The sequence below is a fragment of the Electrona antarctica genome (assembly GCF_951216825.1).
Source record: "Electrona antarctica genome assembly, chromosome: 19".
In the NCBI taxonomy this organism is placed as follows: Eukaryota; Metazoa; Chordata; class Actinopteri; order Myctophiformes; family Myctophidae; genus Electrona; species Electrona antarctica.
This window is the reverse complement of record NC_136800.1, coordinates 24,135,652-24,160,592: the sequence shown is the minus strand read 5'-3', so window position 1 is coordinate 24,160,592 and position 24,941 is coordinate 24,135,652. Positions and strand designations below refer to the sequence as shown.

General features: G+C 41.6%; 1 protein-coding gene across 8 annotated transcripts; it reads right to left on the bottom strand.

Annotated features, from left to right (window-relative positions):
* Positions 1-4,605: 4,605 nt before the first annotated feature.
* LOC306912340 (E3 ubiquitin-protein ligase MARCHF2-like) lies at positions 4,606-14,281 on the bottom strand. Of its 8 annotated transcripts, none has more exons than XM_079488489.1 (6): positions 13,982-14,281; positions 10,486-10,658; positions 9,247-9,439; positions 7,877-8,084; positions 7,191-7,400; positions 4,606-6,696 (listed from the first exon to the last, which is right to left on the bottom strand). In XM_079488489.1, exons 3-6 carry the CDS (start codon positions 9,429-9,431, stop codon positions 6,538-6,540), a joined length of 762 nt encoding a protein of 253 aa, XP_079344615.1. In that variant the 5' UTR covers positions 9,432-9,439; positions 10,486-10,658; positions 13,982-14,281; the 3' UTR covers positions 4,606-6,537. The 8 variants fall into 8 exon arrangements, 7 of the variants coding, with proteins under 7 accessions (XP_079344615.1, XP_079344619.1, XP_079344614.1 ...); XR_013788360.1 differs by lacking the exons at positions 10,486-10,658; positions 13,982-14,281 and adding an exon at positions 12,766-12,906 and having other exon boundaries at positions 4,607-5,172; positions 5,220-6,696; XM_079488488.1 differs by having other exon boundaries at positions 4,607-6,696; positions 10,521-10,658.
* Positions 14,282-24,941: the final 10,660 nt, after the last annotated feature.

Here is a 24,941-nt window from a genome sequence, read left to right as displayed (position 1 = left end):
TATCAAAATGCAATATGAAATTAAACAATAAACCTCAGACAATAAATATAACCATCGGCCCATAACCAATACAAAATACAAATATTTTCACCATATGTCCCCTTTGATTGATTGATTGATTGATTTATTAACAGTTTGCAGAATTACAGTACATTTCAAGTACAACTGGTGGACGATACCATAAAGCATTACACTCATTACAATAGGGCCCATTTTCAATTCATCAATAACTATTAAATGTGTACGGATGTACACTTCTATATAGCCAATATAGAGACCATATAGTTTCCGTTTGTTCCAACTGAAATATCATGATTAAAATGACATTCCACCTCTGTAGATTAAAATGACATTCTGCCTTGTAGATCTGCATTTTTACAACTACAATCAAGGCAACTCACTTCTAGGCAACTCACTCATCCTCAACTGGGCCAATAATTATGTCAATGTCAACAGAAAGGCAATCAATGGTGCATTCACTGCAGACAATCTAGGACTGTCAGAACACACATACCCTGTGAAACAGCTACAAGAGCAGTATCACCATCTCAGAGATAATGTAGTTGTGTTCAACGTAGGTTCAGGAGTAGAGACCACCCTCTGCTTATCATGGCCACTCCCCGTTCTCAATCGCTTCCCTATCTATCTATTGTAATCTCAGCAAGGCAAATGGCTTCTTGGTTAGAGTGGGTGACAATGTTATCACACGTAAAGATGAAATTACCTACATAGGCTCCATCCTGGAGGCTAATCTTTCCGGTGATAAAATGGCCACCAACGTAATCAAAAAAGTCAACCATAGAACAAGATTCCTCTACAGGATCTCCTCACTGGTCAACAAAAACACCCTGAAGACCTTAACAGGAGCCCTTGTACAGGGTTTCTTTGACTATGCATGCACCTCCTGGTACCACAGCACCTCAAAGGCCCTTAAAACCAGGCTCCAGACTTCCCAAAACAAACTGGTCAGGCTCCTACTTGATCTAGCCCCCCGAACCCACCTAACCCCTGCCCACTTCGACAGGCTGGAATGGCTTAGGGTCGACGACAGAGTACAGCATCTTGCAATGGGTCTGGTCCACAAGATTCGATACACCACCAAGATACCCATGTACCTGTCTAGATACTTCCTTAATGTTAACGAAGTCCACACCCACAACACCAGAGGGAGTGCAACGAACCATGTACAACCCAGATTCGGCACAAACAAGGGACTAAATTCTTTTCGCTCCTATGCCACCAAAATGTGGAACGCCCTACCAACTGTCATTAAGACATGCGAATCCCTTGACTCCTTCAGAACCGCTCTCAAAGGGCACCTACGGATGGCTGCAATTCGAAACTGGCCCCCGTAAAATCTGAATCCCCCCCCCCCCCGCCCCCCCCTTTTTCCCCTCACTGTATATATTTCTTTTCCCTTTTTACCTCCTTTATGATGAATTCCTGTTCTGTCTATAGAAGTGTCTATTTGTACGTCTCTAAATGTTTTGATGATTTGAACATGGTGGACCCTATTGGAAACAAGTGTAATGCTTAATTGGGTCGTCCACTCACAGTTAACAGCCTTTGTATTGAGTTTGTGCTTGAAATGTACTGTAATTCTGCAAACTGTTAATAAATTCTTCAATCAATCAATCAATCTTCAATCAATCAATCAATCTACCACACTTGCCCTCACTCATTAGCCACTCCCCATTCACAATCACCCGTATCCACTACACCTGCCTCCACTCATCTATGTCTCCACTCACCAGCCAATCTTGCGGCAATCACTACAGTATAAATACACCTGTGATCTCTCGGCAGGCTTGTCTTTTCTGCTTCACAACAGACCTAGCCTCGATACCCAGGCTTTCATTTCGTCTGCGCAAAAAATGAAACAACAGACCAAACATGGGTCGTGACTGAGTACTGCTCTTGTAGAGCGGCTATTGCTGCCAAATTCGTTGTCCTAGCCACCCCAACCTCCTCCTTGATTCTCGCTCTTCCTTCTGTCTCTGCTTTTCGGTGTTGGGTGAAATCACCAGTCAGCTATATATCTCTGAGATATATGGGAGGGACCGACCGCTCCACGAGTAGAGCAACGATGGCGTCAGCTCCCGAGACTTCGCCCCCACCCAGTCTCGCCCTAACCTTGGGTTCCTCATCCCATTCCACATTCATCTAATTTCGTTTCAATAAACTGTCAAATTTAAGTAGAGGTGTGGTCTCTTACTAGTGAATTGCTGTCTATTGATCATGCATGCCCTCTTGTCCTCTTGGTGGTGCCAGGCTAGGATGGGCTCGGGGTCAGCCATTTAATCCAAACCCATCATCAAAACCCTCCTGGAATCAAGGCCCTCCATTCTTCTTGATGAACCGGCTGCTGGCCAGCTAATCAGCTGTGTTTGCAGGAACAGAACCTGTGGAGGAACTAAGGAAATCAATGTTCTGTAGCACAGTAAAACATCTGAATAAGTACAGCAGCTGGGATGATCTCATGGAGGAAACAAACAATATGCTTCATGGGATGGCACATCACAACTTAAACAGAGCTCAATGCTATATAAACTCGGAAAACTATCTCAGAAAAAATGTCCTGTGTTATCTAGGAAACAGTATACACACAGTACTGATTGAAGTGGAAGGTACTGTGTTCTGAACTCAAAACCCCTTGCATACATTTCCTGACCAGAAGAGCCATCTACCAGGATATTTTACAGCACAGCACTGTGTCAGCCGATTGTACTTTATGGAGATTTCCTTTTCCAGCAGCACTTGGCACCTGCCCACAGTGCCAAGACTATACTAGTAATTACTATGCTTAACTGACCAGCCAAATGGCCAGACCTGAACCCCACAGATAATCTAGTTTGTATTGTCAAGAGGAAGATGGGGAGGGGGACACTATACTCAACCCCATGCCATCCCCCATTGATTAAGTAATGTGTAAAATAAAGTAGCCCAGACCAAGTATCGAGTCCATGAATTAACACTTTTCAGATAGTTGACATTCCTGTATACAAATCATTTTTTTTGTAATATTCTAATATTTGCAGATGCATTTTCATGGGCTGCATGGCATAAAGTTTTAAAACACGTTTGAAATATTTCACCATATACAATCTAGAATATAATAAAGTTTCACTTTTCAAATACACAGATGACATTAACTCTAAAGGAAAGGACAAGACTCATTTTCTACTGTTTTCCGTTGTCTTTTATTCTGCTAATGTCTTTAGAAGGCTTATGGGTTAACTTATTATGCTTTTAGCCTTATACTGAGTGCAATGATTTTAGACCATTGAACTCAAGTTCTAAACATAAAACAAATCAAGAAATCCAGGAGTCCCTTATTGCCACTGCCACCATGTCCAAAACAGATGCTATTCAGGGAGGAAGAAATAATAAAGCACCTGTATCCCGATGGATTGTGTAGTTATTTAGTCACAAGCTCTTAATTAATCATTTTAATTAGTTAAATAATTTATAAAAACCCACAAACACACCACTTCAACTTTCAAAATGTAAAATAATATAGCCTATCTACAAGCTTGTAGATTGGCTATTTGCGCTATTGAGTGACAGTGTTGTATGCAAAGTAGGGCATTAATTTACAGAAAAAGATATCAGAAAATAAAATATCAAAATAACAAAATTATGTTTTACTGCACAATGACCTAACTCTCACCGGAGTGCAACCAGAAGATTCAAATTACACCCAATACTAATTTAGCTCTATATTGTGAATTTTGTGTTTGTTCAGTAACAGCTGGGTCTCCCTGCCTCTTCAGCTCTTAGTAAACAGAAAATGCATTTTCAAATTGGGATACCAATTTCATCCAATCAGGAAAGAACTCCTGTAGGACAATCAATCTGTTTACTAAGAGCTGTTACACCCGTTACTGAACAAACACTACATAGCAACGATTAATAATCACAATATAGACTAGAGCTTTAACCTTTTGTTTGTTTGTTTAACCTTTAAGTTTTAACCAAAGAATATCACAAAATGTTTTGAAAGGTAGGGTTACCTTTAAAGGGATATTTAACATTCAATAGATATTGGATGGAGCCCGCACACCACAGGTACAAGAAAGACGTTCTTTATTGAGAATTCTGACAACGTTTCAATCCATTTGATCTTCATCAGGTCATGTGGATGTCATGTAGATCGAAACGTCAGAATTCTCAATAAAGAACGTCTTTCTTGTACCTGTGGTGTGCGGGCTCCATCCAATACCCCTACCTATACAAAGTACCCCCTGTAACTTCAAACTCCATTTGAACTATGTTAGCCTGAGTAAATGAAATATCCCTTTAAGCCCCCTCAATTCATCCACGGGTAAACACAACATGGCTTCGGCTTTGCAGTGGTGGAAAAAGTATAGGGCCTACTTAAATTAGTACACTTACTTTTAACCGATCTACAAGCTCACGTGTCGATGGGCTATTTCCACTATATCCGCAGAACTGTGTTTGATGTACTGTATTAGCTGTTGCTATGAAGATCTGTTTTCCATGGTACATACCATGGCTGTCGGGTAGAACCTCATAATTATGTCCAAAACCGTTACTTTTCAGGAAATGTAAAAAAAGAAAAATAACGGACCTGTGACCTGTTTGGGAATCAGTGCCATATAGCATTTGGAGATTGTGGAATAATTGTCTGGCGACGTGAGCCTACTGTATATATGCACACGCACGCACACGCGCACACACACACACACACACACACACACACACACACACACACACACACACACACACACACACACACACACACACACACACACACACACACACACACACACACACACACACACACACACACACACACACACACACACAAGCTTGTAGATCTATTTAGAAACATTTATAACATTGTATCAACAAATATTCTACTTTCAGATGGGGGTCCATGTTCAAATACATTACTTTTGGAGGTCCTTGACATGAAAAAGTTTGACAACCACTGATATACATGATTAGTGAATCATTTTTTTTTACTTTAACTGTTTACAACAGCAATGAGAAAATGTTACCTAAGCAGTTCTCATTTGGGTTGAGGTTATACTATGTATATATATTATATATAAGAGACCATGGGTATTTACTTGTCAGGAGAGGATATATATATATATATATATATTAGTGTACTGGTGACAAAACCGACTAGTTTTACTTTTTGTACTTCTCATTTCATCGTGATGCTAGTTGTTCAAAAACAACAGACAAACACAGTTTGGAGGCTGTGTGAGTGTGCACATGTGTTTGTATTACTATACTTGTGAGATGTCATGTGTTCCCAGTTCAAATCTGCTGCCGAGCTAATCAAAATGAAGCTATGGGAAAATGAATAATTAAGATGGTGTAGTAGCATGCTTGAATCCATTATATTCAACTACATTACATCGGTGGCATACTGTCACACATGTACTGTACTGTCACGAGTCCCATGTCCCAGCAGCTGGCAGTCTAGTCAGGTGTCACAACGCCAGTGCATGCAGTATCAGTCTGGAATGAGTTCCTTCCAAAAACAAAAAAGCACGTTGAGGGTCCTTGTCCTTGGCTTTCCCAGTTAAGGTAGTTCACATCAGGTGCCTCATTCAGGACGGGAACCCCTTTTGGGGTTCTTGTTGCTATTTACAGTATATAGCAATATTCGGCCTCAGTCCTAAATGGGTTAAAAGGGGTAGTTCACCCCTAAAATCACACCACAGGGCCTTGAATTCATGGAGATTTTCTTTTTTTCCCCTTTTTGGCTGCAATCCTGGTCAAATATTGCAATATTTGTTGTTAACTGTGGATCGTGCAGCCTTTGCCAGGACAACCAAAAAAGTCTAAATTAATCACAGAAGATGGACCACCAGCTGCACCTGAGGGAGTACAACCGAAAAAGTCTAAATTCATCACCGAAGATGCACAATCGGCAGCACCTGAGCATCCCAAATAAAGCCTTGCTCAAGAAATCTGTCCAGTTTCCAGTTAACTAAAATGGCGCAAAGAGACATGTTTTGAGCTTGTAGATCTGCTACTTTTGAATTTGAATCGTCAAAAGTAATATTTTAGTAATATAGGTTTCCACCAGGCAGAGCCGATATATAGTTAAAATCTAAAAGGACGGATGCTTTCGCAGTTTTAATGAGTTAATTAGGTAATGTAAAATGTTGTATGGGGAACAATTCTACATTATATTTAAGTGACTTATTATTAAGTTTTATACATTTTGACTTAATTGTTAATGATTCATTTTAAATATAGCGTTGCTCTCGTTAACCTTGACCTCTTATGTATTGACTTCAATTCAACAAATATTGAAATACTGTATTGGCTCAGGAATTTAAAAAAAAAAGTGCTAAAAATCTCCATGAAGCCAAGGCTTCACAGGGTGAGTTGATAGGGAGGGAAACAGAAACCTAAACAGAGGGAGAACAAAAAAATCCACTCTCCCCCCTCTATGAAATGCAAAAGTCTTATTTCGTCATAATATAATACACGGTTGATTTTCAGAGAACGCTCTGGGCGTCTTTTAGGCTGTGGGGAGGGGGGCTACGCTCATACGATGGTCTCGTCAGTCATTTTCTTGGAGGACTTGGTGGGCGTGGCGTTGCGCTGCGCAGAGTGCGGCCCTTTAAGGTCGGGCATGAGCAGCCGCACCTTCTGATTGGTCCTCCTCCACTCCGAGTACAGCTGACAGTGATAGCGGAACGACACCTAAGAAAGAGAGAGGGAGACATCAGAGACATCAAAACAAACCTGATGTTGAGATATTTGATAGTGAGGTGCATATCTGTCGGGCAGAGACTTTGTTCCTCCATATTTCTATATACAGTATATATTATATATATAGTTTATTTTTATTTATTTATCTCTATCACTTGCAGTGTTACAGAAAACCAGTGATGTGAAAATGTTTGAGAACCACAGCTCTAGGAGGAAAAGTGGAGACGGCTATCTTTGGCAGGCAGATAAGTGTAAGTCATTACGAGGACGCCATCACGTCCCACCAAAAATACCTTTCAGTCGACTAAATCAACTGTAGTCGACTAATTATGATATTTAGTCAACTAAAACTAAAAGATTTCAAAAGGACTAAAATATGACTAAATGGAATTGTATTCAAAAGACTGACAAAAAACAACATAAGAATGTGTTCCGTCAAGATTAACTGGGCCGAGGTGTAGAAATAACATGGAGCGTGTACTCGCCAGCGTCCAGAGGATGTATATGGTGAACAGGGCGATGGTCAGGGCGATGAGGCCCACCGCCTCCAGGCGGCTCTTCAGCTGCAGGTGGTCCTGAGCCCCGCGCAGACACAGCCAGCCGGAGATGGCCGCCAGCGGCGTGATGAGCAGGAAGCACGCCATGTCGCACAGCAACGTGCGCTTCTCGCTGCGCGGCCCCGGGTCCTTCAGCCACTGAGAACGATGATGATGAACATTTATTATAAGGAGTAGTATAATAAAGGAGTAGTTCACCCCAAAAAATTACTTATTTTCTATCAATCACACACACACACACACACACACACACACACACACACACACACACACACACACACACACACACACACACACACACACACACACACACACACACACACACACACACACACACACACACACACACACACACACACACACACACACACACACACACACATTAAATAAAATGAATTCAATACAATTCAGTCTTCCATCTGGAGAGGGAAGGCTGAATTTAGCTTAGGGTTAGGGACAGGGTTAGTAATGGGGCATGTCGGACCAACACGCCGTCGGAATAATGTCACTGACATGGAAATCTCTGCTGGAACTGTTGCCACCGTGACCCGACTTTGGATAAGCGGTTAAAGATGGATTAATAAATGTGACAGGCCTTAAACATTATCTCTAACCTGTGTGAGGGGCTGCGGCCGCCGTTCGATGGTGAACTGCGTGTGGCAGAGCTCACAGTAGCTGGTGTTGGAGGAGGACAGCCACCTCTCCAGGCAGCTGCGGTGCACCTGGCCCAGGGTGCCCGTGCACCCGCAGGGTGACAGCAGGCTCTCCCCGCCGCCACTGCTGCCGCTCCCCTCGTGGCAGATCCGACACATGCCCACATCACTATAGGACAAAACACAGAAGCAAAACGTCACAATGAATCTCTTGATTGGACCAGTCTTTCGGGCTCGAGACCAAAAGAGAAAGTGTGTCTCTCCTCGTGACGCAAACTGGTGAATATCAATCATTTAAATGTCATATAGATAACATAGTCCGGAAAATCAACTTCAGTACTGGTGTTCTATACCGTAATAGAAACTGTTTACAGTAAGAAAGAAACTAGTTCAACAACTCATACTACCAATTCTTTATTATGCAGATGTAGTTTATCAGACTGCCCCTAAAACAAACCTTCTTCCCTTGAACTCAGTATATAACCCGCTTATGCAGATTTGTCCTTGACTGCCCATATATGACCCACCACTGTACCTTGTATGAAAATCTCAACTTACCATCTCCCACCTCAAGAAGACAGCAGCACTGGCTGCAGTTCATCTTTAAATGCATTCACTTAAATTATCCACAGTATTTGAAACAGCTTATGATACCATACACTTCTTCAAATCAACTTAGACATTGCTCACAGGTTTACTTTAATATACCTACATCAGTTGGCAAGAAAACATTTATGTTTAAAGCTCCTTGTGACTGAATCTACCTGTCCATATTCGTTCAATAACATCTTTTCACTTAAAACTGTGCTGTTCTCTTATCTTGAGAGTACCTGTTCATGTTTTCACTAATCATCATTGTAACAGATCCATGATGCAATGATCCATGTGTTATGTGTTATGTCCATGTTATGTATAATGTTGTTTTGTTGCAGTTGTTTTTGGATTTTTTTTATGTATTGTATTGTTTTGTTTTGTCTTGTTTTGTCTGGTTGAATTGTATGTAAAAAAAAAAGTGTATTTTGTGAATTGCGGACCCACTTGAAAATGAGATGGTTCATCTCAAGGGATTGTTCCTAATAAAGACATTTCAGACAATATAGCAGATCTAGTGAGCTTGTATTCTGCTATTGTGATCTGCTATTTCACCTATATTAAATATTGGTGGAATTTCCATAATCCTTACATTCTTTACACTTACAAAAATATTAGAATTTGTTATACAAATGCGAATATATAATTTTTTTAAATATTTTAAAATATAAAATAAATATAAACGTTTAAAATATATAAAATATAAAAACAAAATTGAACAAATCAGTGTCCGTTCTCACCTGTGTAAGCTCACGGCTTTGACGATGGTGGACAGCGGTCGGCCATCTTTGTCCGTCACCTTGGCCGTCACGTAGTGTGTGGAGGTGTTGGAGTGGTCAGAGTGCTTGGAGGACGGCTGGCTCTCTGTGTCACCAGAGTAGTCACACAGAGAGCCAGGCAGGTGACAACAGCCTGATGTCGACATCACCAACGCTGTAGGGTGATGACAAGGGTTGTGTCACGGTAATGACATTTCACTTGACCAGTGTCAATTTTGTCGACTAAAACTATGGTGAAAGACATTCGTTCAACGTTCATCCACCACCTTTTTTCACTGAAGACTAAATAAAAGCTAAGCTAAGATCGACAACTGACGGCGAGTCATTGTTGAGAAATAAACGCTGACAGGATGATTAGATACCAAAGCGAAGTGGAGGGGTCTTATCATCCTGAAGGGATTTTATGGCACACACAGCCAAATATAAAACAGGCATTACGACGCCAACAAGGCCCCAAAGCAACGATGGAGGGCTCGTCTGAGGACGATCTAGAGAGAGACGGCCTGCCAACATACATTTTAAATTGACTAAATCAACTGTAGATTTAGTCAACTAAAATCAACTGTAGATTTAGTCAACTAAAATCTTAAAATATTTAGTCAACTAAAACTTAGCCTGGGGTCCACCTATGCTTTCTATGGCATAGGCATCTCCCGGCAGGATCTCCGGCAGGATCCGCCGGGAGAATCTAGACAAAGCGTGACATGAGACTAATTAATTAGAGCGACAGAGGGAGAGGAGTGTGTGCGTACGTGTCAATTTAACAAAGGTGCAGACGATCAGAAATCAGCAGAGAGTGATCGACGTTTGCGCTACTCTATGCCAAATTGAAGTGGACTTCCGAGGCCAACTAAAACTAGACTAAAATGAATACATCAGTCAGTAATACATACACGAATTGCAAAACCTGATATGACAATGAATGACTATCAAAATAGTTGTACAACAAACTATTGTACAACAAAGTAGAATACAGGGTTAAGTAGTTATTCAGGCCAATCGATAAATTCAATTCTAAAAAGAAAATGTATTAGAATGTTGTGTGTAGACTGTAGATTTCTTGATATGCAAGAAATAAAACAAAATATTATTAAATTAAATTAGATTGGCTATGTATGCTCCTTTTCCAACAGATTCATTAATACAGATAAATGGAAACAACGATTATGCAAATAATGGAGATTATCTCAAATAATTGACATTAGTCGATTATTTGATAATTGTGTCAGGCGTACACAGGTGATGAGACTGAGATCACCGGCCAAGAGGGGTGGGGGAGGTCCGCTCACTAAGGGTCCGCTTGAAACCCTGGTCTGTTGATCTTCCTCTGTTCTCTCTGTGCTTTTCTCCCCTGTCTTCTTACTGGACTGTGTCTGGTGACACACACGACAATATTTATTTACTTATTTATAAGTATAATGGCATGATGTCATGGTTGCAAGAAGATTAAAAGAGGCTTCCTATGTCATATTCATTATGTCATAATACATTAATATGACACACGCAGGCACAGACAGGCCGCTGAAGAAGTTCCACGCAGCCCACCTGGGAACACTAGTGAGCAAAAAAACTAAATCCAAGAGCCCTTGAGCAAGGCAATCCTCTGTGAAATTTTGAGGACAGTTTGTCAGATACACACTAAATGTAAATGAGTAAAGGCTTCTTACTGAGTAACTGGAATTTAACTCACACACACCAACGTAACTTAAAATCTAACATAAATAACATGCTTTCATAATTAATACATTATTAAGAAAAGCAAACATGTACATAGAATTCAGAGAGACAGTGTAGTGCCTCAGTAAACTGGAATCACAGGAAAACCAAGGATAAAAGTAAGAGTGGGCACCTATATTTTGTTAATGATTTTTTTTTCTTTTTTAAATAATTTCATAAATAAAATAACAATAATCAAAGAAAATCCCTAAATTAAAAAAGTTCATGTTTAAGAATCTGTGAAAATAGCAGATCTGCAAGCTTGTAGATCTGCTATTTTCACTAGTTTGGGTACCATGCAGCCAGGGGCAAAATAAACGTCTAATTTCTCTTGGGCTAAAAGAGTTCGGGAACAGCTTTTTCCAGTACAGGTGTGTGTGTACTGCTGTGTGTAAATGCTCTGAACTTCTTAAATGCAAGTCCAAGCTAGCCAAGCTCTTCGACAGTGATCTTCAAACCCAACTAGGCATCCTAAAAACCCAACGTAACAAGCTAAGAAACAGTGTAACTGCCATGACCAAATCAGCAAAAATAAACTTTATCAATGATAAAGCAGAGGAAAACAAAAACAATCCTCGGGAGCTCTGGAAGCTACTAAACAACCAACTAGGCGCGGTCAGAAAATAAAAACCTAGTAAAAAAAGTTTACAAACATCAACATCAAATCGGATGACACCCTCATCACTGACAAGCTTGATGTAGCCAACTACTTAAACATCTTCTTTACAAACATTGCAACAACGCTGGTTAACAAACTGCCCTCCCACTCTGGGTGTTTTGGTGTAGAGCACATCAATGCCTTCTACAAAAACCTAGGTGTTTGTAAAGATGATTTTAAAATGGCAATGGTAACAACTGAGGAGGTACTTAAAAAACGGAGTGCCCTCCAACCCCACAAGGCCACTGGCCATGACAATATTCCCTCCAAATTTCTCAGAGACTCAGCCATCTCTATAGCTCCAATCATCACCCACATAGTAAACCTCTCCATCAAACAGGGACAGGTCCCCCAAGATTTCAAACTGGCCAAAGTAACCCCCCTGCACAAGAAAGGGAGTAAATTAAACCCCGGCAACTACCACCTCTATTTCTATTCTAAGCTCCATCTCGAAAGTAATGGAAAAGATTGTCTATGAACAGGTTGAAAAGTATCTTGCCACAAATAAATTAGTTCCAATCTGGTTTCAGAACATCCCACTCCACTGACACATGCCTCCTCTATTTGAGCGACCACATCAAACGAGGTGGATGCTGGCAAATACTGCGGCATGGTCATGCTGGACCTCCAAAAGGCTTTTGACACTGTGAACCACTCCATACTGGTTAACAAGCTAAAAGCAATTGGTTTTGATAGCACATCAGTGAGCTGGAAGAAATCCTACCTGGAGGGGAGAGAACAGATGGTGGAGGTGAACGGAACACTGTCCCCTCCCCTCCCAGCTGTTCCACAAGGAAGCATACTAGGACCTTTACTGTTCCTAATATATGTAAACGACATGACATCAGCTTGTGACTGCAACTTGTTCCTGTTTGCAGATGACTCAGCACTGCTGGTCTCGGACAGGAACAAACTGCAGGTTGAACAGGGCCCTCAGCTCTGAACTCGGTAGAATCTGCACCTGGCTCGCTGATAACAAACTATCTTTACACCTGGGTAAAACTGAATCAATTCTCTTTGGATCTAATAGTAATCTCAGCAAGGCAGATGGCTTCTTGGTTAGAGTGGGTGACAATATTATCACACGAAAAGATGAAATTACCTACTGTTATGGCCAGCCATAATTAGGTTATTTTGTATTTGGTATTATCTGTTGTTTCCTTTGTTCTGAGGTGGAGAGTTGATGAGAAGTGGAGGAGACCTGTGTCATCATGAGATTACTGGAGAGTGCTTGGCTGCTTGCTGCTGTGGGGAATTAGTCCTCTCCACGGATTGGCCGGCTCTGATGAGCCCTATGACACCAGCAGTGGATTGGGTGGTGGCCACACCCGATCTACTATAAAGCTCAGTCACAAACAACTCTGTTCAGAGGACTGTCAGCTTCAGGGCAGCAGGGAATCGGTCCCCCTGTCCTCTCACTCCAACCATCCTGTCTTTTGAAGAGACTCATGAATAACTTGCCTCTGTCTGCAAATCTTGAGAAGGACAGTTCTTTATTTGGGATAAGTTTTTGATTTGTGTTTCTTATGTTTGTAGTTGGGTTGTTAGTTTAGGTTTGTTCGACTATGCATGCACCTCTTGGTACCACAGCACCTCAAAGGCCCTTAAAACAAGGCTCCAGACTTCCCAAAACAAACTTGTCAGGCTCCTACTTGGCCTCACCCCCCAAACCCACCTCACCCCTGCCCACTTTGACAGGCTGGAATGGCTTAGGGTCGAAGACAGAGTACAGCATCTTGCAATGGGTCTGGTCCACAAGATTCGATACACCACCAAGATACCCATGTACCTGTCTATATACTTCCTTAATGTTAACGAAGTCCACACCCACAACACCAGAGGGAGTGCAACGAACCATGTACAACCCAGATTCGGCACAAACAAGGGACTAAATTATTTTCGCTCCTATACCACCAAAATGTGGAACGCCCTACCAACAGTCATTAAGACATGCGACATTTTGCGAATCCCTTGACTCCTTCAAATCCGCTCTCAAAGGGCACCTACGGACGGCTGCAATTCGAAACCGGCCCCCGTAAAATCTGCCCCCCCCCCCCCCCCCCCCCTTTTCCCCCACACTATGTGTTTCTTATCCCTTTTTACCTCAAATATGATGAATTCCCGTTCTGTTCTTTGGCTTTATAGAAGTGTATATTTGTACGTCTCTAAATGTTTTGATGAATCTTGTAAACAAGTGTAATGCTTTATTAGGTCGTCCACTCACAGTTAAGAGTCTTTGTATTGAGTTGTGCTTGAATTGTACTGTAATTCTGCAAACTGTTAATAAATATTTCAATCAATCAATACACTGTGCAGACTCACCGGGAGATCAGAGTCCTCTTGGCCGGGAGGAGCTCCTCTCCTCCCCGTTCTCCTCTCCGAGTTAGCCCGCTATAGCATCAGCTATCCCGTTAGCATGACATTGAACATGGTCTTCAACCCAAAATCCATCCCGAGATCACTGATTCCAATGCAGTGCACGCGATCTAGCGTACGGACCCCGGTACCGAGCCTGCCGTCTCCATGACAACCAGATGTTTGTTTACACCGATGGGTTTGTTTTGAGGCTTGATGGAGTTGATGGTTTGAACACAACAACAGCTGATGTTGTTGTGATGGTTGGTGCTGATCTGTGACTGTGAGCAAGCTAGTTGTGTTAGCATCCTGTCAGCTGATCACGGCATGGTCACGTGACCAGATCACCACTGTTTTGTCTACAAAGCACCGATAATGAGCTGATGCAGTTAATTATTATTATTATTGATGTTATGTGTATTTATTATTATTACCTTGCGCACTAGTAGGCCACTTGTGTGCAACAAGCAAGTAGGCACTCGACAGAGTGCAGTTCTAGTTATTAGTAGCCTTTAGACCTAAATATAAGACATCTACAATACCCTTACTTTAAAATATCCAATGTGGTTGGGCGGAGGTCTTTCTGCTACAAAGCCCCATTCGATTGGAACAACCTCCCTCTATCTCTTAGATCCATTTAATCATTTAGTAGCTTCAGGACCTCCTTACTTTCACATCTAGACTCAACTTGTCTATGCTTCTAACCTGACTGTAACCAATTATGACACTGAAATATTTGCACTGTGACCTTATCTCCATTATGTATTATGTGGTGGTTGGTCGTGTAGGTGGAAGAGGGTGAGCAAGCTATTTGTGTATATATGTATGTATTTGTATCTGTGTACTGCATGTTTTTTGTATTTGTGTACAGTATGCTTTTCTGTATTTTGTTTGTTTATGGGTCCCTCTTGAAAATGAGATGATGCATCTCAAGGGGCTGTCCCTTCAATAAAAATCTGAAATCTGAAAATTATATCTTTGTTCTAATTTTCAATACAGCAATGCATTGATATAAAAAAGAACATGTAGGATCGATACGATAGCTTCTATTAATATAGAAGCATTGTTGGAAAGGCCAAAACACATATTAGGCTGCCTTGCCAGTAGGGCCAGTAGGCACGTGCAGAGCGCCTTTGATTTTCTTTTGTGAGTTAATTTACAGACGCTTATAATTTAGTAGGTTCAGCTTGCTCTGCAGAGAGTTCAGTTTTCAGTTTCGTTTGACCTCTTTTTGACTGTGCTGTGCCGTGTCAGGTCAATGACGATTTGTAAATTCATTTATTTCCATTTCTTGGTACACAACTGTTTATCACCTTATGCAAGCAGGCCACATCTCCAGGTCCAGCATAGCAGTGATCAGGAGAAACATCTTGGAGTCCTGTCTTCATCAGTATACCCATCATGTCATCCAACATGGTGTTTTTCTTCAGAACAGGTCTTGTGATGAGTGAGTGTGTCTGCACTGTGGACAGCTGAATGTCCCTCTTTGATCATCCTTACTCCAGTATCCCTCTATACACCGACTGCAGTATAGTTGTATCCGCAGGGAACAATCACTGGATCTTTCAGTAGATCCAGACAGATAGAACAGCAGAACTGATCCTGATCCAGTTGAACTGCTTGTTACGCCATTTTACAGCCGACTGATGAACAGACAGACAGAAATCAATCACATGACATGCGTGAGGTTATTTGTGTGTGTGTTTGTGTGTGTGTGTGTGTGTGTGTGTGTGTGTGTGTGTGTGTGTGTGTGTGTGTGTGTGTGTGTGTGTGTGTGTGTGCGTGCGTGCGTGCGTGCGTGCGTGCGTGCGTGCGTGCGTGCGTGCGTGCGTGCGTGCGTAAAATTGTATTGTTACAAAAGTATGTTTGCCTGTATGTAGTGGAGTTAATAATATGAATAAAAAATACCCCCAAATTGTATTAAGTACCGGGGGCTATTTGAATTAATGTACTGAGTTAGTTTGGTTCCATTTGTCTCAGACCCTGTGTACTGCGTTTGCAAAACTCCTCCTTTGATTTGGTCCTGTAGTGAATTAAAATACTTAAAGTAAAGTTAATAAGTAAAACTTGTATAACCTTTTGCCACAGATTTTTGGAGAGCCTGTATGCACCGTGCACCAGAAAACAGCAGAAGGCGCAATTTCATTCAGTTCAGTAGCTTGACAGATCATCAGATTTTACAGAGCACTTCACAGGGTACTCCACTGGACTTTAAGTCCTTAATAAAACGTATTGTTTCCATTCACTCATCCATTCATCCTCCATCCTCCAAGAATCTAAGAGGGTATATTGCATTTGTTGCACTTCACACAAAACTTGGAAACCAGACGTAGGCCTATGTCTATAGTTTACTAACATTTAAGAATGTTTTTTTGTATTTTGTATTGTTATTGTCTCCACCAGACCGAACGCATGGGGAGAGAGTATGTTTTGCACTCCGTCCGTCCGTCCGTCCGTCCGTGTGTACGTGTGTCCGTTACCAGCTAATCTCCAGCACCCTTGGTCCCATCCAAACTGTGCACACACACTCCCTGGATGCCAACAATGAACCTCTTCCCCAAATATTCCACAACGGCCTGTTATAGCGCCACCATGAGGATGATATGGGCAAAACACATTTCTGTTGGTTTTTCGTACACATTTCATCCATACATCACGCAATTCGGTATACACTATCTCCATAGTCATATGATCAACACGGATCTGCACCATTTCCCATATTCCATCCTGATTGGCTAAGATTGGCTTCCAAAGCACACATGATTGGTCCGTTTCAAACAAAATGCCACAAATCACACACACATTTCTGTGAAATTATACACACACATTTCCACTAGGCCGCATTTCCATGCACATGAAATTAACCACACTGCTGGTTCATTAGCTGGCCCACCTGGAATGGGACAGCTAATTGGTCAAAGTCCAATGGATGTCATGAGACGGAGACTTGAACGATCCACGTGTGTGTGGGGGGGGGGGGTCATGAGATATGTGTTAGTTGACTTTTGACACACATAGGCACACAGATATGCCTATGGGCACCGCACACAGTCACACGTACATGCACACGCACGCACGCGCACCTCCAAACTCGTGTGGAAAGGATTGCTCAAGCTAATAACACAAACCCATGCAGAAAGTCTGCCATGCTGAAAAAAAGGTAGTTCATAAGATATGAAATGTGAACAAAATTGGAATCATCTGCTTCTGGTCAGACTGGATAAAATACATGTAATTCCTTTTTAGATATGTTTGATATTAAGTTTGATTATGTCACAATTTAACAATTTAATCAATGAATTGTAAATGATCACATTAACTTATTTTCCAATAATTATGGGAACATTTTTGATAAATATTGACACATGTTTTAGTGATTTGACATTGAGGGTTATGGTTAGGTTAGACATTTGTTCCTAGAATGTGTCCTTGCCCTAAAGCTGCACTGACCTATTTTCCTTTCCTTCTTCTTATTCTATTGAATAAATTATATTGTATTAACATACTCTACCATACAGATTGTATAAGTTATATTGTATTAACATACTCTACCATACATATTGTATAAGTTATTGTATTAACATACTCTACAATACAGATTGAATAAGTTATATTGTATTAATATACTCTGCCATACAGATTGTATAAGTTATATTATATTGGGCATACTCTACCATACAGATTGGACAACATTACATTTCATTCATTAACACCCCGAACGCCCGGGGGTATTTAGGACCATTAAATCAGAACGCCAAACGATTTGCTGCAACAGAGCACATTTCAAGGTGCACCACTCTAAGAGCTGAAGTAGCTAGATGTAGCCAAAACACCTCACATTCTAACGCGACTAGCGACGGGACTGCCATAATCTTTGGTTAGAATTGGACGGATTGGGGTCTGGTCCACAAGATTCGATACACCACCAAGATACCCATGTACCTGTCTAGATACTTCCTTAATGTTAACGAAGTCCACACCCACAACACCAGAGGGAGTGCAACGAACCATGTACAACCCAGATTCGGCACAAACAAGGGACTAAATTCTTTTCGCTCCTATGCCACCAAAATGTGGAACGCCCTACCAACTTTCATTAAGACATGCGAATCCCTTGACTCCTTCAAAACCGCTCTCAAAGGGCACCTACGGACGGCTGCAATTCGAAACTGGCCCCTGTAAAATCGGAATCCCTCAAACACGAACGCAAGGACAACAAAAGAGACGGTCGCGGCCACACAGCCAACTCAAGGTATGGCCACTGAGCCGACTTGGGGACCCAACGCAAGGACAACACAAGAGACGGTCACGGCCACACAGCCAACTCAAGGTACGGCCACGGAGCCGACTTGGGGACCCAACGCAGCTCCTCCAAGGAAAACAAACAAATGAACGGAGCTGAACGTGAATCCCCCCCACCGCCCACCCCTTTTTTTCCCTCACTGTATATGTTTCTTTTCCCTTTTTACCTCCTTTATGATGAATTCCTGTTCTGTCCTTTGTCTATATAGAAGTGTCTATTTGTACGTCTCTAAATGTTTTTGATGAATTGAACATTGTGGACCCTATTGGAAACAAGTGTAATGCTTAATTGGGTCGTCCACTCACTGCTTGAAATGTACTGTAATTCTGCAAACTGTTAATAAATTCTTCAATCAATCAATCAATCAAATTGATTTAGATCAAGAGTTATTCACGTTCTAAGCTTTTCGATCTCATCCACTAAACATTTTGGATGACGTTTGGATGACGTCCCAACTGGAAATGACATTGAATGTTGCCCAACAGGCGCTCGGTGCAGGCAGGCAGGCAGGCAGGCAGGCAGGCAGGCAACATAACTTATTCTCATAGATTGGTTGCTCCACTTATATCACCTGACCAGACAGTTAATATAGGAATTCAAAGCAGTGAGTCAGTTATTAGCTCCTTACATAAAAACACTGTTTACCAAACTATTGATGCTTAGTTTAAATCAAGGACCCCTTAACTGAGAAAAAAAGATGAAGCAGGGACCAACCCCACTACAGTATAAAATTAGATTAAACATTTTTGTAGATTTCTTAGATATACTGTGTAGCTTCATAGACTTGTTTGACAGAACTATGAATGTTTTTCTGTTCATACAAGATATTTTATATAAATATGTTGGATTCATGTTAATGTGTATTTATTTATGTATATGTATATTTATGTATTCAGATATTTTTCCACTTAAACCCTCAATGCTTAGTAAACTTGACCTTTTGCTCTATATACTCTATACTATATTACCAAAAATGATCAAGAGTTAAAGATCTCCGACAGGGTGATTAACCCATTCAGGACGGGAACCTCTGTTGTTAAAATAGCAGATCTACAAGCTGTAGGTGCTGATCAACTCACAATGAAGTGAGTTGATCAAATAGAATACATTTGCGGGTACTGCATCGTCTATTTCTCACTTCAAAATAATGTTTTCAAAAACATTTATGAGAGCAATGTTTAGCTGTAATGTTGGCTGTCATGTTGGATATATACAGCAGTAAATCAAGCGGCGCAGCAGGTGCTCTGAGGCTTTGATTAGGCAGCGATCTGTTATAGAGCGGAGCGGTCTGTTATCAAGAAATAACACACCGCTGAATTCAGCGATTGACCAATCAGAATCAAGCATTCAATAATAAATTGTATTAACATACTCTGTCTACCATGCAGATTGTATAAGTTAAATTGTATCACACAGATTGTATAAGTTATATTGTATCACACAGATTGTATAAGTTATATTGTATTAACATATACATACCATATACCATACAAATGTAATTTTATTCATAAAACAAAACTGTTACAAAGTGATGCCTTAAGTTAGTGTAATGCATTTTAAACATTTTGGGATGAAACAGTCTTGATTTGGTGCAGCATATGTTGCATTTCAAATTGTTGTTGCTTTTGGGGGGAATGTCTGAATGTTGGTTTGGTGGAGCATTGTGTACAATATTTTCCTTTGCGATGTAGCGAAGTACAAGCTCACAAATTAGAATTTAGTAAGCCTACCTCAAATTGCACTTGTCCTTGAAGGGGTTCCAGGTGTTAATTATATTAGTTTTTATTAGGTTTTTTATAGACATGACAAACAAGACATACATAACAATGACACATACACCAAAATGTGTCATACATATATAATATAAATATGAACAAGAGCACAGCAGCAGGGAAAACAGGCCAGCAGTTACACAGCAAAATCAAGGTGAGCAGTAATAGGGCCCCATATATATTTGAAAGTTGCTAGACTGTCCTGGCTGTTGCAATGCAACCTCTCCAGATGTATCAAAGATACAAAATCATTAAGCCATTTATTAAAACATGGTACAGTCGGTGTCTTCCACTCTGTTAAGATAATTATTTTGGCTACTAATGTGCCGAGCATAAGCGTCTGCTGTATGGTGTATGGTAGTGCGAGAGAGGCGTCGGAGCATCCGATAAGGGCAGCTAGAGCATCCGGAACAATATTAATATGGTATACACTGCTGTACCATGCAAAAATATTTTGCCAAAACCAGACAATTTTTGGGCAGGACCAGAATGTGTGGGCCAGTGTGCCCTTGGAGATATTACATCTACCACAGGTATCGGAAACAGCTGGGTACATTTTGTTCATTTTGACCTTTGAGTAGTGTAATCTATGGATAACTTTAAACTGGATAAGTTGCAATCTGGAATTGATTGAACCAGAGTGGATCCTCCTTAACCCCTCGCTCCATACCTCATCTGACAGCTCCAGGCCAATATCCTCCTCCCAGGCAGCCTTGATATGGTTTGTTGATGGGATAGACAGTTTGGAGAACAGTGAGACAAATTTTGAGATAAGTGATTGGTAGTTAGGAACCAAATGAGAGAATGGACTCTTACGGGGCTGTAACTTTGAAAGTGTATACAAATGGAACCAGATGGACCCATTTGTGGTTCCATTTGTACACTCTGATCAATTATACGTTATAATTGTAGATTATGGGTACCTGAGGTCAAAATCCCTGCTACTTAGCCGTAAAGAAATCTTCTCTTATGAGGGTCCTTGGCATGTCTTTTCAAAAGAGGGTCCTTGGGCTTATATGTGTCACTGTGGGGGTCCTTGTTTCAAAGAAAGGAGGTCGCACAGCTCTTAGCCACAATACAATAACTTTATTAAACTATTATTTTACCAACGCTTCGACAAAGGTGGGGGTCCTTGACATGAAAAACGTTTGAGAACCACTGTGCTACTGTGTATTGAGGGCAATGTGGTTCGTTGTACAATGACGGATGAGTTTGATTAGAGGTAGGAATGAACTAGTTCAATGGGGATATAGCATGGAGTGCAGGTGCAGCAGCTTTCACCACACATGAGGCAAGAGCTATTTTAGTTCAGTTTTGGACTTAACCCCACAGATATTGATTAGTACTTATATTGATCCATCCATGTCGGAATAATGTCGGAAATGCTACTGCATGTAGAGCTGTAGAAAAGCAGATGAGATGCTTTTCTTTCCAACACAAATAGTCATGAACTGTTTTAAACCGTTTTTAACTTTTCACTTATAATCTCATGGGGGCCCTGAATAAACGTAATGTAGTGTAAAACCAGTATGCTTTTGCAAACTGTTGGTACATGTAATGTAGAGGAACAATGAATGTAGTTATCTTTTTCTCTAGTGCTAAAATTCTATATTTTCAAGAATGTATTTGTGATATCAGAGGAGCTAATCTCTTTAAAAAAGGCTGCATCCAAAGTCCAAAGTCCACTAAATAGACATTGCATTATCATGAATTAGTAGCCTTGGTTAATTTACAAACTTTACTTTTGAAATAATTACATAATTTGAACATACTGTATGTCACTCTTAACTTTGAGATATTGTGTTCTACAAACAAATATTGGGCTGGCCTATCAGTCCAGGAACATACATACAGTAGACTATATAATGCAGCCTGACAGCATGTTGCAGGTTCGTATACCTATCCCAACAACAAAGTAACTAAGTACATTTACTTATCAGTTTGATGTATTTGTACTTTACTTGAGTATTTCAAATTTCCAATACTTTTACTTGTACTCCACTACATGACGGGTGTCCCTGCTGGCATAACTCATTTTCAGATGGGGTCCGTAGCCAAATCTCATTTTGGGGATCCTCGGCACAAAATTATTTTTGAGAAGTACTGATTAGCCATTTGTAGAATTGGCCTCAGGTCTTAAGGGTTAAAGGCGTAGTCAGTGTCGGAGGGACATGTGTGCTATTTGATGGTCCTACATTGGGGAAGAAATTGTCCTGCGTGCACAATGCACATGACTCCCAACTCCCTCGAAACCGTGCTCTCAATTACCCACATGTGAGTGACAGAGTGTCCATTCAGACTCAATTCAATAATCCTTGCACACACACACACACACACACACACACACACACACACACACACACACACACACACACACACACACACACACACACACACACACACACACACACACACACACACACACACACACACACAGAGACAGACAGACAGACAGACAGACAGACAGACAGACAGACAGACAGACAGACAGACAGACAGACAGACAGACAGACAGACAGACAGACAGACAGACAGACAGACAGACAGACAGACAGAGAGACAGACAGACAGACGTCAGCTGATCGCTTTCTGTATAATTGTTTCTGTATAATTAAAATGTTAAATGTATTTGGCCCCTCATTATAGCCTAGAAGCGCTGAAACAACAGAGCTTCTTAATATGGCACAGTTAAGAAGCAGGAGTTAAACCAGCGTTCCCTGGCCAGATGGCGGCGCCGCTCGTCAGCAGTGTCCTCCGTGAGAGTGTGGAGGTCGCGCTGCTGGGGGGGATCGGCACGTGCACGCATCCGCCTGGGTGATGGTAGACTGCTGGGCGAGCGCTGGCGCTTTGGCATGGGATCAACTTTGACCAAAAAGATGCACAATGAAAAATACTACTGTCTTGAAGGTAGAATCCTGAAGAGACGCGTCCTGCTGTCCGGTGTCCTGTGATGTGAAGAGTATAGAGATCTAACGGTTTGATGAGGTCAGATCACATATGGAATGAATTCTGCACTGGTGGCCATATATGGAACGTGTCTTGAGTGTACAGAGTTTGATGAGGTCAGATCAACATATGGAATGTCAGGTCAGCTCCATATATGGAGATCTAAGATTTTGATGAGGTCAGATCAACATATGGAATGAATTCTGTATTGGCCATATATGGAGCGTGTCTTGAGTGTACAGGGTTTGATGAGGTCAGATCAACATATGGAATGAATTCTGTATTGACCATATATCGAGCATGTCACGAGGCGTGAGTCGCGTGACGGTCATGAGGCGTGACGGACGCCTCAAGCAGGTTTTCATAGTAGCCTAAACTGTGACCTACTGTCACAATTAAAAAGCCATGTTTTCATTTTATTGAGCCAGTGTGCCATATAGCTTTTATTTCACATCAGGATGCAACTAGAAAAAGTGCCCTTCTGGGCACAGGTCTCCACCAGGAGGAGGTTTTGTGTGTGTGTGTGTGTGTGTGTGTGTGTGTGTGTGTGTGTGTGTGTGTGTGTGTGTGTGTGTGTGTGTGTGTGTGTGTGTGTGTGTGACGCGGCTTGGCCTGTTGTAGCACCACCATGAGGCTGATTTTAAAACTGTCAAGTGGCATTTCTTCCTCAGCCTAGTGGGAATATGCATGCACAGTTTCACCGCAATCGGACGCTGCGTTGAGTAATTGTGGCAATTTGTACAAAACGGGTACAAAGCGGGCTACTCCTGAAAGGTTTAGAAGCCAATCGTAGTCAATGAAGGTGGATTATGAGAAATCAAACAAACGCGTCTTGATCACATGACTATGGAGAGCATGTGTACCGATTTGCGTGAAATCTGGATAAAATCTGAAGGAGTAATATTAGAAAATGTGTTTTACATATGTCGGCCTCCTGGTGGCGCTATAAAGAGCAGATGTGAAAAATTCCAGGCAAAGGTTTGTCCTTGGCCTCTAGGGAGTTGGCATACAAAGTTATCCACAGATCCGTGCAGTTAGAGGCGAGTTATAGCGCTCAGCCTCTAACTTTTCAACTCAGCCTCACCATGAGGCTGAGTTGAAAATGTTCACGTGGCATTTCTAGTGGGAATGTGCGTGCACAATTTCACGGAAATCACACGATGTGTCCATGATTTGCAGCATTTTGTTTGAAACTGAGCACTCCTGCAAACTTTGGAAGCCAATCTTAGCCAATCAGGATGGAGTCTGATAAATCTGAAAGACCCGTTTCGTTGAAGCTCTAGAGAGACTGTGTACCAATTTGCGTGATGTTTGGACAAAATCTGTAAGTGTACTGTCCAAAAACTTGTTTTGCACAAAGCGGCCTCCTGGTGGCGCTATAACAGGCCGTTCTGGAAATTCTGGGGCAGAGGTTCATCGTTGGCATCCAGGGAGTGTGTGTGTGCAAAATTTGACATCGACCGGGTTAACGGTGCCGGAGATTAGCTGTTCACAGACGGACACACACACACACACGGACGGACGGACACAGGGACGGACGGACGGAGTGCAAAACATACTCTCTCCCCATGCCTTCGGCCTGGTGGAGACAATGATCATAAGACGCAATATCACCCAGTCGCGACGTGCGTGCCTAAGGTTGCCTTACCTACCTAGTCCCTAGACTAGTAACCTATATATCTGACGACATACAGACCGTATAGGTGTATAGGTTGTACGTTAACGGGTTCGTTCGTCCATTCACGACCCGGTTCATTCAATATTATCATGTGAACAGAGCGTGATGGGGAGGCGGGGCCGGCGTGACGTCAGCGGGGCGGCTCGACCAATAGGGAGGCGTGTTTGACAGCCCCGACGCTTTATACGTACAGCTTCCTCTTTTCTGTCTCACAGACTCACACTGGCT